Source organism: Acartia tonsa, chromosome 14 (assembly GCF_053477335.1).
Source record: "Acartia tonsa isolate MP-2025a chromosome 14, ASM5347733v1, whole genome shotgun sequence".
NCBI lineage: Eukaryota > Metazoa > Arthropoda > Copepoda > Calanoida > Acartiidae > Acartia > Acartia tonsa.
The window spans coordinates 1,408,719-1,425,929 of NC_137273.1; the positions used below are offsets into that span (position 1 = coordinate 1,408,719).

Sequence of the window (17,211 nt, forward strand, 5' to 3'; positions counted from 1 at the left end):
ACAATTATTTATACAATTATTTTTTGTTTTTTATTCAATGCCACAATGTTATTAAAGAAGAAGAAACGATTTTAGAAATTTTTTATCGTATTAAACTTTGTTTAACCTTATTGTGCCAAATATACTCTGACTGACAACTACAGAATCATACTGTATAGCAAAAAATAAGAATAGGCCCCAAATAACTTTTTGGGGGGGATTTAAAGTTTATTCTTTACTAAAGATTATAAAATTTACAGATAATTAGGGCTTTTCATTTAGGGGTAAAATTCTTGCTTACAGGGCATTTTTCTTTATAATTTGATTTAAAAATAATGATAGTAAAAAATTAGCTCTTTTCATTTTAATCAAGTTAAAGATGTAGAATATATGTATGAATTAACATACAAATTATGAAATATTCAGCATTAAACACTAGCGAAGTCTCTAAATTTTAAAAAGAGTGTTTTCACAAAGTGAATTAGTAGGTACTGATAAAATTAATTCTAACTAAGTTTACCTCTGAGATGAAACCAGCTGCCCTAACTAAAGGTGATGAAACCAGGCCTCACATACCGCTAAAATGTTTCAGAATGTTCTAATTAAAGGATATGAAACCAGCCTTACCTACCTCAGAAATGAAACCAGCTGCCCTAACTAAAGGTGATGAAACCAGTCTTACTTATCTGGAATGTTTCAGGATGGTATAATTAAAGGAGATGAAACCAGCCTTACTTACCTCAGAAATGAAACCAGCTGCGTGATGAAACTAGGCCTCACATACCGCTGGAATGTTTCAGGAAGGTCTAATTGAAGGAAATGAAACCAGACCTTTCTTACCTCTGAAATGAAACCAGCTGTCCTAACTAAAGGTTATGAAACCAGCCTTACTTACCTCTGAGATAAAACCAGCTGCCCTAACTAAATGTGATGAAACCAGGCCTTTCTTACCTCTGAAATAAAACCAGCTGCCCTAACTAAAGGTGATAAAACCAGGCCTTTCTTACCTCTGATATGAAATCAGCCATTCTTACCTCTGAGATAAAACCAGCTGCCCTAACTAAATGTGATGAAACCAGGCCTTTCTTACCTCTGAAATAAAACCAGCTGCCCTAACTAAAGGTGATAAAACCAGGCCTTTCTTACCTCTGATATGAAATCAGCCATTCTTACCTCTGAGAAAAAACCAGCTGCCCTAACTAAAGGTGATGAAACCAGGCCTTTCTTACCTCTGAAATGAAACCAGCTGCCCTAACTAAAGGTGATGAAACCAGCCCCTCCATCTCATCAACAGTTTCTCCAACCCTTGGAAAAACAAAAGTATTGGTTTTAAGCTATTTTTAATTCTCCCATATCTATATCATATAGAGACAAAGCAACAAATAAATGATAAGATCAAATGAAGTGAAACAAAAGTCTTTTTCTTATTTGTAATATATTTTGGTAAACATAGCACCAGGGATCTAAAGGGATAAGACAATGGCTGATTAATTGATATACATCCCCAATGATGATACACAGAATTACCCCTTCTGTACATTAAAATTACTGGTTGAAATGTTTAAACACTAAACTAAATAAATAAACCAATCAAAATTCACTAAGTCCCCAAAGTTGTTATGCCAACAAATAAGAAAATCACAAAACTTTGGGGACTTGACATAACACCCTCTTCAGTCTAATACAGCTTAGCTAGATGTTGAATGCAAACTGAAATCTTACCTCTCCATAGATGAGCCAGCCAGTAAATTAACTGAAAAAAAAATATATTGAAGATTTTTTTACATTACTATTTCAACTTTAAAAAAATGTATTTATACCTTATGATAGAGAAACTCAAGTATAAGGATAAGACATTGGACATTCAATTGAATTACGACTTTTATAAAGCAAATTATCCTTCTTAAGATAATTGATGAACATTTTGGACATTTAGATTTATTAAAAGTACCCATAGCTTTTAAGCCAACAAATACTTATACTTATAAGAGAATATACTAACAGAAAAACCTTTCCACTTTATGTAATAGAATGTCCTCTAATTGATTGACACACAAATAACGTAATTTACCTATTTTCTGCAAAGCACTGGTGGCATATTTATTCTTTGTAGCTGCGCTACTCTGTACTTGGTTGTACGGTCTGTACGGCTTCAGATACGGGTCGTTCGTTGGCTGTACATATGGGGCAGGAGGGTGAACACATTCTTATTATAGTAAGTTAATGAGTGAATAACTTTAAACTATTTTTGACCCCTTTTGAAAGGTGTAGTGGGTCTTACTTGAGATACTTGTAAAATAAGCAGAATGACATTTTCGTGATCCTAAACGAGTGGACAGATTTTTATGAAATTAGTACCATTTTAAAGCGTTTATTTTTCTCTATTGATTTTACTTTTATTTGAATTTTTAAGCCCACAAATGACGGATTTCGAGTTTTAATTATGAAACATTTGTACTTATTATATTCTGTTAAAATCTTATGATATCTCATATGAGGCCATATTTTTCCAAGAAATTGATATACATATAATGCTGCGCATTTATATGTATATCTGACCTTTTATAATCTACGCGTGTAGGTTTTAGGCGATATTTAACTTATGTACTTTTGTAGAGAAAGGCTCCTAGTTATCCAGGGATTCGGCACCCTCAATGCATCACGGAGATTTCCCCTGCACAACTGAACGTGACTAAACGGGAAACTCAACATACACTCCGGCCTGCTGATATATCCTGTGCAGACCTACATGTATCCCTAGCCATCCCTGCATGATCAGAAACGCCCCCGCATTACTTCAATACTCTCTGTAATTTTCCTATATGTATATTGATATAATATGTATTCATTAATTTGTGTAAACTATACTTGTCTATTGAAAATACATCAGTTCCGCACAAACAGTTGTTAGTAGAGTATCAACTCCAATTTGTGGGCAGCTATCTCTAGCTGCAATTAATTATCCAGAAACATATAAAATCCCCTGTGGGTACTTGCGTGTAGTTTTGTTCTTTAACTTAGCGGAGACGTACAAACGAAGGGAACGAGTTGCTTCGCTCTTGAATCGCTTCAGCCACAACGTTACCGACTCAACGTGAAGTGCCGCCACACCGCTCGAGGCGGGCTTTATTAGTTTTTAAAAAGCTAGTAAGAACGTCCGATCCATTACAGTCAAACTGGTGTCAGCTGTGCTTGGATAAACCGAAGTGCTCAACAGGAGATTTACGTGGAAATTACCCCGAGGAACTACGGTAATTTCGGACGATTGTGTGCAACCAGACAGTTTTTATGAGAACTGAGATCAGAAAGGACGAAGACCCCTGTGTTTGGAGACCAGTGTGGGACCATTCTGACGTCTGGAACACCAACTTGGTAAAGTTTTCTTTAAATTTTGAAGAACTTTCGTTAAGTTTCAACAATGGCGCAAGCTGCCCAGGCTGCCGACCTAGAACAGTTGAATTTGCAGCGTGCCATTCAAGAGGCACAAGCAGAAGGAGCGCCGAATGAGAACGCTCAGCTCATTGCGCTAGGCAACACTTGGTTGGAGAACCAGCGCAGGAAGCTTAACAAGCAGAATTTCCCTCGGTTTTGTAACCGTGCGGGAGAAGATTGGGATGGCCACAAGACAAAAATGGCCAATGCGTTTAGAATTGCCCGTCACCACCCATCAGATCAAGAGGGCAGGAAAGGCCAATACATCATGAGTCTCGACGGAGAAGCGTTCCAGATGGCCAGAGAAGTCGCCGACAACCAAGATGCGCTCACCCTTGAGCAGGTAATGGAGAGGCTGGATGCTATATTCCTAGCACCGTCAGATTCAGACATCAACAAGGACGCGTATAAGCAGTTGTCGCAAGGCAAGAACGAGATTCCGCAGACGTATCTTGCTAAGAAAGAGCAGATGTGGTTGAAGGCCTACTCCCCAGACAACCACGACCCAGGTCAATTCCGGAAAGAGGTAACCCTTGGTTTACGCCATCGAGAGGTACGGAAAAGAGTTTTCTGTCAGCTACCTAGTATTACCAGCATGGGTGTCCTACGGAACGTCATTATGAACGAGATTGCCACGCAGCGCCAGCTTATTCACCATGGAGATGCTGAGGATACCTCCATGGATGGCCTCGCCACATCCAATCGTGTCATCTATCGTAACGACGGCACCGAGGATATGGAGGTCAACGCGGTTGGAGATGGAACCAGTAGCGTCAAGTGCTACAATTGTAACCAGACTGGCCATTACTCGCGTAATTGTCCTAAGAAGAAGCAGCAAGCGAGTAAAGGTACGGGCGGTGCCACCAAAGACAAACCGAAAGGCAACTGTCGGAGGTGTGGCACGCCTGGCCATTGGCAGAAGACGTGTACTATTCCTGAGGACCGGCTGGCAAACGTGCGCAAGAGGAACCAGGAGAAGAACGCCAGCGGCGGTGGACGCGGCCGACAGCAGCAAGACCGTGGCCGCCATGCCGTGCGAGAGATGCGTACCAACGAACCTGGAGACACTGACAGCGGCGTAGGAGATGATGACCAGGCGCAGTTCTATGGAGATGTCAACTGTCTGGAAGCAGTTGGCCACAGAAGCAAGACTTCAAAAAATGTAAGAGAGGGCTCCCGTCGGTAGGTCGGAGTCCCTCAGCAGCTGTAGACCCTACCACCCTCAACCAGATGCAAGGACGACGAGGCGCCCGGGCCATGGTCAAGATCAGCCTGCGTGCAAATGGACCGACTGTGAGGACCTATGGTCTCATCGATACCGGTAATAAATTGCACGAAGGAGTCGCCGTAAATGAGGAGTTAGCCCGGAAACTACAGTTGCCGATCGTTCCTTGCGATTTAACAGTGGGAACAGCGGCGAATGGCGGAGATATGGACGTCATCGGCCGTGTTTACAACATCAGCGTCATCTTGGGAGATGACTGTCCTAGCTACATTCGAGAGGCATTGGTTATACCTGAGCTTCGCACCCCCATCAATCTTGGGTGCAAGTGGGTCGAGGAGATTCGTGGAGTTCTAGATTATTCATCACCGGTGCAGGCGGCGCTAGTCGTGAAGCAGACGAGAGTTCCGCTTGTGCAGTCCATCGACTACGAGGCTCCAAGTGCCTCAGAAGACGAAGAGCGGTCTGGAAAACCGCCGGGGGAGCACTCGCCCCCCAACCCTCAGATAAGTGTTTCATTACGAGCCTTCGAGGAATTGAATGCAGAAATAAGTAGCTATAGTAGTGCCTTAAATGTTTGTAAACCCACTATTAAAGAATTATGTAAAGCAGAAGATAATTTTGCGAATGGTAATGTGCACCATTCACGTGAGTTTTTAGCACTTAAACCGGATTCCGTCGAATCATATGTTGCGCAACTTTCTTTTAAGCACAAAGCAAAAGCAGATTTTGAGCGCAAAAACGTTTGGACATGTAATGTCAAGGGACCGCTTCGTAATTCCCAAGGGCCGGCCGTTCGTTTGAAAACCGTCGCAGTAGGTAAGCGGCCGCGTCCTGTCCGTTTGTCCGTCCAAGCGACTAGGATTCTCGCGCCAGAGTCAGTGTCTGTCGTGAATTTTCTTCCTAGCCGAGAACTCCGACCACAAATGACTGTCATGGTAGAAGAGACCGTTTTAGATGATAGTCCAGTGCGTGTGTTGGAAGGAGTATACAGAGCCCAGCAAAATGGGATTGTCCGCATCCCTGTTGTGAATTTACAGGAGCAGCCGTGTGTCGCATCGGCCGGGTGTGTGTTCACCGCCGAGATTTGTGAGGACAGCAGTATGGTGATCAACACCGAAAGCTTGGTGTTGAGAGAGCCCCACGAAGTTATCCAGTCAATGTCCGAGAGCAACGCCAGCGACCCCAACAAGCCCATGACGAAGGAGCAGATGGAGAACCCCACGTTCAAGGAAGTGTGGGAGGACCTGGAGATGGAGGACAACGAGTTACTGAACGAGCACCCCGACGTCAAGAAGCAAGTCAAGGAGCTTATTTATGAGTACAGAGACATATTCAGTCGAGAGGCCCCTGGGCACACAGACCTGGTAACAATGAAGTTGAAGCTCAAGCCAGGGACGGAGCCCATCAGGCAGAGATACAGGGAGTTGAACCCCAAGATGTTGAAGGACCTGGAGGCGCAGATGGCCGACTGGCTCAACCAAGGAGTGATCGAGCCGAGTTCATCGCCATGGGCGAGCCCCCTTGTTCCTGTGCGCAAGAAGGATGGAAAGATCAGATGGGCAGTGGACTTCCGCAGGTTAAACAGTTGTCTAGAGCAAGACAGCTACCCGCTGCCGAGGATACAGACTCTGTTAGACCGCGCAGGAGGACATCGTGTATATTCTACGTTAGATGCCACAGCCGCCTACTTCAACATCTCCATCGACCCAGCATCCAGGGAGCTGACGGCTTTTGCCACGCCAACGGGTTTGTGGCAATTCCGCCGCATGCCCTTCGGCATCAGCACAGCACCAGCGGTTTACAGCAGATTCATCAGTACCGCAATGAACCCGCTGGGGAGCGAGGTAGCGCAATGCTACCTCGATGACGTAATATCATACAACCTGAGAGTTGCGGATCATGTACCCCAGATGCGACAGGTTTTCGAGGCCCACCGCAAGGCAGGAATCAAGCTGAAGGCAAAGAAGAGCAAGCTGTTCAAGAAGAAGATACAGTACCTTGGCCACATGCTGAGTCATGAAGGTATTGGTATGGTGCCTGAGTATGTGGAGCGTATCAAGAACTGGCCGCCGCCAGCGACTGTCGCCGAATTGAATAGTGTTCTCGGGTTTTACAGGTACTACAGGACCTTCATACCTGAGTACGCCGACTTGACGTGTGAGATGAATGCACAGAAGAAAGCCACGAAGCTAGAGTGGACCCCAGGGATGGATGAGCAGTTCCAGCAGTTGAAGGACAAGTTCCAGAATGCACCCATCCGCGCTGTGCCTGATTTTGAAGCGGATACCCCGTTTCAACTGACCACCGACTACTCGGGAAGAGCTATCAGTGCGATCCTGAGTCAGGTTCAGAATGGCGCCGAAAGGTTGATCGCCGCCATGGGACGCAAGACGACTGGTGCGAAGCAGAGATATCCCTCATGGAAAGGAGAAGCCTCCGCAGTCATCTATGGCATCAGAAAGTTTCGGACGATCCTGAGCTTCAAGCCGTTCCAAATTAATACGGATAACAGCGCCCTCAAGCAGTTGAAGTCACTGAAGAAGAACACTGGCATGATGGCCAGGTGGACAGAGGAGCTGGCTGGTTACGAATTCCGTGTGGTTCATCGGCCGGGGAGACTCAACACCAACGCCGACGCGTTAAGCCGGCGCACCGATGCTGACATGCCAGACCCGACAGCCGAAGAAGAGGCTGAGCAAGAGGAGTACGTCGGAGCCGTAGAGGATGAGCCGGCCGACGAGCTTCCTGACAACAGAGAACGGTACAGAGACCGAGTGTACAAGCATCAGTTAGACGACCCTATTTTAGAGAAGGTTCGTAGATGGATTGGCGTCGACCGGCGTGCACCAGACAAGGCAACTCTGCGTGGAGAGAGTAGGGACGTGCACCGGCTGGCCGAGATTTTTGACACTCTGCGAATCGCAGAAGATGGAGTTATTGAGCAGGAGATACAGACCTTCACCGGGAAGCGACGCAGGATAATGGTCCCTTTGTCCCTGAGAGAAGAGGTGTTCACTCACTGCCACAGAACTACCACTGGAGCGCATTTTGGCATGCACTCCACAATATCAAAGTTTTTGAGAAATTTCTACTATGTGGGACACCAAGCAGACATCCGCCTGAGGATCGCCGTCTGTCATGACTGCGTCCAGAAGAACATCAAGGCCAACATCAAGATAGGAGCGCATGTGCCCATTCAAAACGGGTATCCTCTGCAGACGATCTACATGGATGTGGTAGGCAAGTTCGACACAACCCCAGAAGGATACAATTTTATCCTGACACTGCAGGACGGATGGTCGCGCTTTGTTCAAGCGTACCCCTTGAAACAGAAGACCGCTGACGAGGTCGCCACGACGATCATGGACAAGTTCATTTGTACCTTTGGATGCCCGCAGGCATTCCACAGCGATCAGGGAAAAGAGTTCTGCAACACCATCATGAAGAAACTCTTGCAGAAGCTCGGTGTTAAGCACGAGCTAGGCCCCGTGGCGAACCCCCAGAGCAACCTTATAGAAAGGTGGCACCGGACCATGGAAGAGACGCTGAGGACCGTGATCCAAGGACGGGAAACTCTATGGCCAGAGTATCTACCTGGAGTTGTCCTGGCGTACAACACGAGGATCCACAGCAGCACCGGCGTGACCCCCTTTCTAGCCTACTCTACCCGCGGATTTGATTTTGCGGTTACCAAACCCCGACGATGACAAGGATATTCCCACAGCCGTTAGAAATTTATTGGACAGATACACGACCATGTATGAAGCCATGGCGAAGAGTCAAGCAAGCACCATTCGAAGAAATGCTTTGCAGTATCACAGTAATCGCGAATTTAGAGTAGGCGATAAAGTTTTTTATTTGGCACCCAACCATGGTAAAGCAAAGAAGAAGATGACCAAACATTGGAGTGGACCATACTTAATTACCGAGAAGTGTGCCGACGTTTTATACAAAATTCAGACAATACCAGCGGGAGAAAAGGAGGACTTGGTTGTACATGTTGGTCGGTTAAAACCATATTACCCCCCAGCAATGACAGACGGAGACCCAACTTCTCCCCCAGAACCATTTGAAGAAGACGGAGATGAGGCAGGGGAGCAAATTCCCTTGAATCCAGAAAAACAGGCGAAGCCGCCTAATCCAAGAGTTGATTTCTCAAATGGGGATGACAGCGATGAAGAGGGAGGACCCCCCAATAGACCGGGAGGAGCACCACCACCACCGCCCAACATTGACCCCCTCAACCTTCCCCTACCGGATACACCACCGCCCAGATCACCAACGATGCAGCGCACACCGCGCAGAGAGCATAGTGAGAAGAGAGGGAGGGAGAGAGATCAATCTTGCGAACCGTCCGGTTCGGGCACTCAACGGAGAGATGCCAAGCGAACCCCCGATAGAGAGAGAAGCCCGAGAAGAAGCTCGCCCCCGCAAACACCGCGCCGAGATAGAGAGCGCGAGCGAGCTACATACACATACCCTTCCGCACCCCGGGTAGAGAAGCGCGCTCTGAGCGACAATGAGGAGCCGTCCACGGACTCACCCGAAAAAGGGGAGAGGGCTAAATCCGGAGGAAAGAAACAGAGGAGTGGGACACTTTGGCAACAGCAAGTGGAAGAGAGCAAAGAGGTGCTAGACAGCTCGGACGAGGATATGGACCCGCCTGCAGTGGCAACACTTGCGCGGACACTCAGAATCCCCGTCAAACGCGGAGCAAAGCTGCCATACAAGGGTACGAGAGAAAGTGCGGGCCATGACATATACTGCCCCGCCCACACAATCCTTCCCCCTGGACAGCAAACTTGCGTCCCTCTCAAGCTACACACCCGTGTACCCCCCGGATATTTCCTTAAGTTATTTGGCCGTTCAAGCATAGAACGGGAAGGAGTAATTCTACTGGCAGGATTAGTGGACAGCGACTACACCGGCGAGATACAAGCAGTCTTTTGGAACTTGAGTACCGAAGCAGTGGAGTTCAACAAGAATCAACGAGTGTGTCAAGCGGTGATCCTAGAGACTCGCGAGGTGGAATTTTATCATGTCGATAATCTTCCTACCACTGATCGCGGTGCTAACGGCTTCGGTAGCACCAACTAGTGAGGCTTACTCACTAGACATTGTAGATTGCACAAACCCTTCCACCATCAAGAAGTTCAACAAGGAAACAATATGCAGGGCAGAGGAACCTACACAAGAAGTTCCAGTGAAGGAGCGCTACACAATTCTACAGAGGCCAACCCTGACAAAGGTATATGGATACTCCTGCGAAGTGAGGGTATCCCTATACCATTTCAAGTGTGGAGTTTGGGGCCATCTCAAGTTACAACAGGTACCCCAAACCATGAGGCACGAGGAAATTACTGCAGAAAATTGCCGCCGCATGTCACTGGTCCAGGAATATCAAATTTCTGGCTACGGTGACCCGATCAAAGTGAAACTTAACCGCCCGACCTACGTTTCGGCAACCTTAGCCGGATCATTGAAGATGGAAGATGACAAGATCACCTGCATTGGGCAGACCATCCGCATGGGCGACACCATCCACTACAACACCCTGAAGTTAGCTGAGTACCAGATTCTACTTAAAGAAGAAACTTTTCTGGTTAGCAACAACAAGGTAGAGAGTGAGACTGACCATCTATCTCTACCATGTCCATATCATAAAGGGGAGTGCATCACTGGCGCCGCGACATTCGTCTGGAATATCAACGACAGCTCCTGCACTCTACAGATGGTCAACACCATCAACCCCCTCACCACCATGGACACCTACTTAGTGGACCACCAGCAGCAAGTTTTACTCAACACTACAGGTGCAATGAAGCTAATGCATTGCCCCTGACGGACCACGACGGCATCTACCTGGGCAAGACCAGCGACCTCAGCAGACTCGCCACCATCGACCCCGGACAGATAGATGTGAACCTTCAAGCTGCAGTACATTTAAATTATTTAGCCTACAGTATGCGCCAAACCTTCAGCCAACTAGATGTAACACTACGGAAGACCATATGCGAGACCCATTACCATGGAAAGTCAGACCAACCAGTGCTGCTACATGAGCAGACTTATGGACTCTTGAAGGGAGACCTGTTGATGACCTTCCAGTGCACCAAGAGGACTCAGAAGATCAAGGACGACGTCAACTGCTATCAAGATATACCTTTGGATCCTGATGGCTATGCAGATGCTGCAACTAAACATTATAAGTTGCATTCTACAAGGGTAACGTGTTCCGCGACTTTCCCATTAACTGTCAAGGCTGGATTCAGCTGACTCCCGCCATCATTAAGACTCAGGCCCCCATGGAGATGACCATCGACACCCCTCTGGTTAACTGGACGGATTTCAGCCATGGAGGAATCTACACGGAAAGAGAGAGAGCTGAATGGTTACACACCCTCACCTTCCCCTCCTACACCGAGGCAAGCCTGAAGGAGATCACCTACGGACTCTGCATTGGAGATGGAAATTGTAACCAACTTTCTACCAACAACCTACCCCTGTACACCCTTGATAATCTAGTACCGGACATGGAACGCAAAATTGACTTATGGAGCAGCGTCAAGAGCTGGCTCCATGAATATGGCGATCTAATGGCATTCGCATGCCTGGTCATCCTAGGGCTAAAATTTATTACTGATCTGATATGCATTACCCTCACATTTCTACGTGTAGGACCTGGAGCCGCCATCGCCTTAGTTGCCCACCTTTATCTTTATAACAAGCACTCCTACCAGAAGCTTATGAGAAAGAAGAAGGCCGATACCAGAACTGAGAGGCGAGAACCTACGACAGCAGCAGAGACAACGTCGCTATTGCCAACGACCTCAACCCCGAAGATCCAGATGACAGAGATACAGCCCATCATTTTAGATCCTGCATCCTTGCCATCATACAACACTGCGACTAAAACATCTAGGCTATCAACCTTAATACCATGACAGAATAATAGGTAATATTGGCCGACCAGTCTATTGTCTTTGCCAATTTGAGCGTTATGTTATCTGGCACGTCTGTCTAGCCAGATAAAAAGGGGAGAAAATGTAGTGGGTCTTACTTGAGATACTTGTAAAATAAGCAGAATGACATTTTCGTGATCCTAAACGAGTGGACAGATTTTTATGAAATTAGTACCATTTTAAAGCGTTTATTTTTCTCTATTGATTTTACTTTTATTTGAATTTTTAAGCCCACAAATGACGGATTTCGAGTTTTAATTATGAAACATTTGTACTTATTATATTCTGTTAAAATCTTATGATATCTCATATGAGGCCATATTTTTCCAAGAAATTGATATACATATAATGCTGCGCATTTATATGTATATCTGACCTTTTATAATCTACGCGTGTAGGTTTTAGGCGATATTTAACTTATGTACTTTTGTAGAGAAAGGCTCCTAGTTATCCAGGGATTCGGCACCCTCAATGCATCACGGAGATTTCCCCTGCACAACTGAACGTGACTAAACGGGAAACTCAACATACACTCCGGCCTGCTGATATATCCTGTGCAGACCTACGTGTATCCCTAGCCATCCCTGCATGATCAGAAACGCCCCCGCATTACTTCAATACTCTCTGTAATTTTCCTATATGTATATTGATATAATATGTATTCATTAATTTGTGTAAACTATACTTGTCTATTGAAAATACATCAGTTCCGCACAAACAGTTGTTAGTAGAGTATCAACTCCAATTTGTGGGCAGCTATCTCTAGCTGCAATTAATTATCCAGAAACATATAAAATCCCCTGTGGGTACTTGCGTGTAGTTTTGTTCTTTAACTTAGCGGAGACGTACAAACGAAGGGAACGAGTTGCTTCGCTCTTGAATCGCTTCAGCCACAACGTTACCGACTCAACGTGAAGTGCCGCCACACCGCTCGAGGCGGGCTTTATTAGTTTTTAAAAAGCTAGTAAGAACGTCCGATCCGTTACAAAAGGTATATAAAAAATATACTCTGACACCTCATACATCATAATCATACATCAAAGTTAGAAATAAGAATAATTACTCAAATTAATTTTTGGTTGGAATTTTAAATAAAAGGAGTACAGGTTGTCAATTTTAGTTGCAATTTTCCCTCGCATTTATTGGTTGTGCCATTTATTCACTAGGAAGGGAGTAATAAGGGGGATTAGGGAGATCGTTATTTTAGCCCGCTAGAGAATTCACTCTAGCATAGAATATGAAAATCTGGTGTAATATCCAGGTAATAATAAATCAATTGATAAGTTTGAATAATTTAATGATAAGAAAAAGATTGAATCATTATTTTCATCATATTTTTAGCTATTGTAATTAACCATATTTTTAAAGTTAATTGCTTGTCCTTAACAATAGAAAATGGCCTAAAACTTGAATTGTACAAGACTAAGAATCTTTAGGGAAAATCAGGCAGAAAAACTCAGATTTTATGTAATTCCAACAGTACCGAATTATGGGTAGCTAAATTATCTAATAAATCTTAACAATCATGATATTTAATTCCTATATTTGCGACAACTTGTACTACACTACACTTAGTTCCTATTTTCAACAATTTCCAAGTTTCACAAGATTCCCCCATTTTGGTTCGTAATTCAATACATTCCTCCAAATGGTGATATACAAAACCCCTTTTGCAGATAAAATTAATGGTTGAAAACTTTAGATATTACTATTTTGGAACCAGCCAATCAGGTTTAAATAGAAATACACAAAGTTTTTGAGTAAACAAATAAGATATCATGATAATAAATCTTTGGGTACCAGTGTAATTTACAGTCCAAGGTCCCCTCCATCTTTGGCATGTACATTGTACATCTGCTTGCCTTTGGGAAGGTGATAGGTTTGAATCATGGCCTGACTCAGCATTATAACAAAAGACCATGTCAGGTGCACAACATAAATAGTTGGGGGAATGTCTTGGCTCATAAACAAGCACAACTCATTATTATGAACAGTTAGGACCTTTCAGACAAATGTCGTGCAATCAAAGAGTTGGTCGTCTGTTGCATGTTACTTAAAGGGCGAATATAGGTTAAATATAATATGGGCTCAAAAAAACCGTGCAATTCCATAGATTATAAGTAACTTTAAGATATTGACATATCCAAATGTATAAGTCTGTTATAGCTTAAAACCTGAACATTCTCAGGATAAATTTATGTAATAAGTGTGGTTCCCTAAGAACTCCAAACACCCTAGCATCACACAAGGCTTCGGTTTAAGGTTGAATTAAAAAGCTTTCGTTAAATGATAGTCGTAATAAAAGTGGAAACCAGTTATCAATCTATTTTTTTTGTATTGTGGATTGTTTCTTCCTTGACAATATTCCCCAACAAAGTGTAAAGTATATGAATTTTATTTTTTAAAAAAAACCTTTACAGGAGAAATTTTATTTCATGTAAGTATGAAAATTATATGGTAATTGTTATAATTAATTTAAAGAGGACAAAAATAATAGGTGAATAGTGTTTTTTTTCTTATATTTTTTTCTGGAGAAAATCTGGCGATCGGTGCGTTTGTGTGTGTGTGTTGAAAAATGCGTACTAGGGTAATTATATCATCAAGAATTAATCATTGATCTTCATACAGAAAAAAAACTTATTATTTACCCTAGTAATTACTCCGGACGCAAATTGACGCAAATTATTTTATGCTTTTTAAAAAATCAATAAAATAGTATATAATATAAAAAAAAATAAACACTTTAATTATCAATTAAGATGCATGCCAATGTAATAATCAATTAAACTTAAGAAAACTAGTCAAAAAAAGTCTTGTAAAGGGGTAAAATAAACGATTTTGTTGACTTTCTCATTTATCATATGTTGAAGTAAAAGCAAAAATTGCAAAATCTACTTAAGGATTTTTTTGATTTTTTAAATTTCACATAGATATTTTAAAAGTATGTAATGGCACCTTTCATATAAGCTCATATCATATTGAAACTATATTCGCCCTTTAACCTAATATCCACCAGTGGTGGGCGTCAGAGTATTGCATCCTATTACAAGTGGATGGTACTCTTGGGTTCTCTAGATGATCATTTAAAATTGAAGGAGAATTCCACTAAATCTTTGAGAATGTGCTCACCCTCCCCACTGGATATGGATCCTGGTACGAACTGTGCAATGGATCCCTATAGTGTTGGTTGTAGTAAGCTCCTGGTGGACCTAAATAAAACAATTTAAAAACAAGGATGACAGCATCCATAAGATTGAAGCTCTGAAACGGTAGGACAAGCAAAATTTTAGAGTGTCAGAACTGAAAAAGCAGAATAAAAGTGTATAAGTCGAAACAAAATTGTATACAAATTTAAGGATACTGTTTAAGGACATTCTTACATTTTAAAGCTTGATTATAGAGATGCTTCGCTTTAATATTTGTTGTAATAGGAATCAGTATTCCAAAGATTACATCAATATCATATAATTACAATATCACATATAAATTTGTTGTTCAAAAAGTTAAAAATTAAAATATTTGAAATAAACGCCATACCGATATTTTACCAATACTTTGGTATAGATTAAAGAGTTGCTACGCTTCCTAAATCGTAACTAACTACTACAGGAATCACAATGCAAAGATTACCCCCAGTTTTGTTGGCCCTAACCTTTACAGGCTTATTGAATATAAAATGATCTATATTAGAATGTGATGACTAACTATTCTTTTGAATTATTTCAATACAATTACTTTAAAAAATTAGGGGGGGGTGGGGGAAGGGATCAAACCCTAATCCACAAAATCTTCACCTGTAAATGAGTAGGAAGATTTTCTGCGATCTGCATTTGTTTCGGATTTACCAGTCTAAATCAAGCATTTACTTAAGTTTAATATTACTTTAATTAAATACTAACGGCTACGCCCCTATAAGCCTCTAGTGGCACTTTAAATGTTTTTTTTAAAAATAATACCTATGTTATATGATATCTATGTTGATTTTAAGTTTCTACGATACCTAGCTATGTTGCGTAGAAGTCTCTATATGTAAAAAAAATTACGATTTTTTGTGATTTCTCTTGAGAGTGTGGTGGTACCCTCCCCCAAAAAAGTTATAAACCTTTCCGGGACCTTTTAGAAGCTACCCTGTTAAGGAAAACCCAATCGGTTCAGCGGTTAGCGAGATCCTTTGATATAAATATACAAACACACAGACTTACAAATATCATGTTGCTTAAATATAAGGATAGGATATATATTTTTGATATTTGGTTTCTATCTATCTATCTATCTATCTATCTATCTATCTATCTATCTATCTATCTATCTATCTATCAATCTATCTATCTATCTATCTATCTATCTATCTATCTATCTATCTATCTATCTATCTATCTATCTATCTATCTATCTATCTATCTATCTATCTATCTATCTATCTATCTATCTATCTATCTATCTATCTATCTATCTATCTATCTATCTATCTATCTATCAATCTATCTATCTATCTATCTATCTATCTATCTATCTATCTATCTATCTATCTATCTATCTATCTATCTATCTATCTATCTATCTATCTATCTATCTATCTATCTATCTATCTATCTATCTATCTATCTATCTATCTATCTATCTATGTCACCTGTGTAAAATAGAATACTGAAGCAGCTAGAGCCCCCAACAGGACAACGCTTCCCACAGGAAATACTAAAGAACCTAAAATTTTGCTGTAAATTATGCCAATTAGTTATGCAGAATGTCTGTCTGTCTGTCTGTATGTAATGTCTGTCTGTAATGTCTGTCTGTAATGTCTGTCTGTCTGTCTGTCTTTATGTCTATCTGCCTGTCTCTCTGTCTGTCTGTCTATCTGTCTGTATGTCTGTCTCTCTGTCTGTATGTCTATCTGTCTGTATGTCTGTCAATCTGTCTGTCTGTCTGTAATGTCTGTCTGTAATGTCTGTCTGTCTTTATGTCTATCTGCCTGTCTGTCTGTCTGTCTGTCTGTCTAGTTATTACCTAAGTTAGCTACATCAAAAGTTTGTTTATCAGCAATCTGTTCTTCAGCCTCTGTAAATTTCTCAACAAATTCGTCGTAGATTTCTTCATACTCCAGTGAGTCTATATCTACATATATCAGCATTCTTAATAATATTTGTTAAAATTGTCCTATTGATTTCACACTTGGCAATGTATTTTCTGTAACAGTTTAGAAAACGCCTCTGAGTCCGTTAATTATAATTATTTTTTTTTCCAGTATTGCTTCGAAACCAGTTAATATCCGGTGGATTAGAACCGGTTCTCAGCCGTAATGAAAAATTATGTACATCATCGTATTACATCCAGTTTTCTACAAAATGTACAATTTAAGATAATTGTACATTTTTCATCCTCGGAAAGCTGCTTATAATATGCTGCGATAAATAACTATTATAACATTTTTGATCCTTGCAGTGAAGCTTTTTTTAGGTGATGGAAAGGTACCCCCCCTTACCCTATAAGGGCGAAACCGCTCATCCTCATATAGAAGTAACAGGTAAATCTATGTTTGTCTGTCTGTCTGTACTAAAAGATATCGCTAACTGCTGAACCGATATGGTTCTCCTTTACAGTGTATCTTCTCATGTA

At 42.2% G+C, this 17,211-nt stretch overlaps 2 protein-coding genes across 2 annotated transcripts in view; one reads left to right on the forward strand and one right to left on the reverse strand.

Annotated features, from left to right (window-relative positions):
- The window catches only part of LOC145306291 (uncharacterized), a 17,769-nt gene extending 1,043 nt beyond the window's left edge, over nucleotides 1–16,726 (reverse strand). Inside the window, exons 1-7 of the mRNA XM_080148372.1 lie at nucleotides 16,603–16,726; nucleotides 16,229–16,302; nucleotides 15,393–15,447; nucleotides 14,728–14,807; nucleotides 2,051–2,153; nucleotides 1,702–1,732; nucleotides 1,209–1,284 (exon numbers count right to left, since the gene is read on the reverse strand). Of these exons, the coding sequence (XP_080004498.1) occupies nucleotides 1,209–1,284; nucleotides 1,702–1,732; nucleotides 2,051–2,153; nucleotides 14,728–14,807; nucleotides 15,393–15,447; nucleotides 16,229–16,302; nucleotides 16,603–16,726 (543 nt within the window). The remainder of the gene's footprint in view (nucleotides 1–1,208; nucleotides 1,285–1,701; nucleotides 1,733–2,050; nucleotides 2,154–14,727; nucleotides 14,808–15,392; nucleotides 15,448–16,228; nucleotides 16,303–16,602) is intronic.
- LOC145306160 (uncharacterized) overlaps nucleotides 1–17,211 on the forward strand; it is a 287,293-nt gene that overhangs the window by 160,240 nt on the left and 109,842 nt on the right. The window lies entirely within an intron of this gene.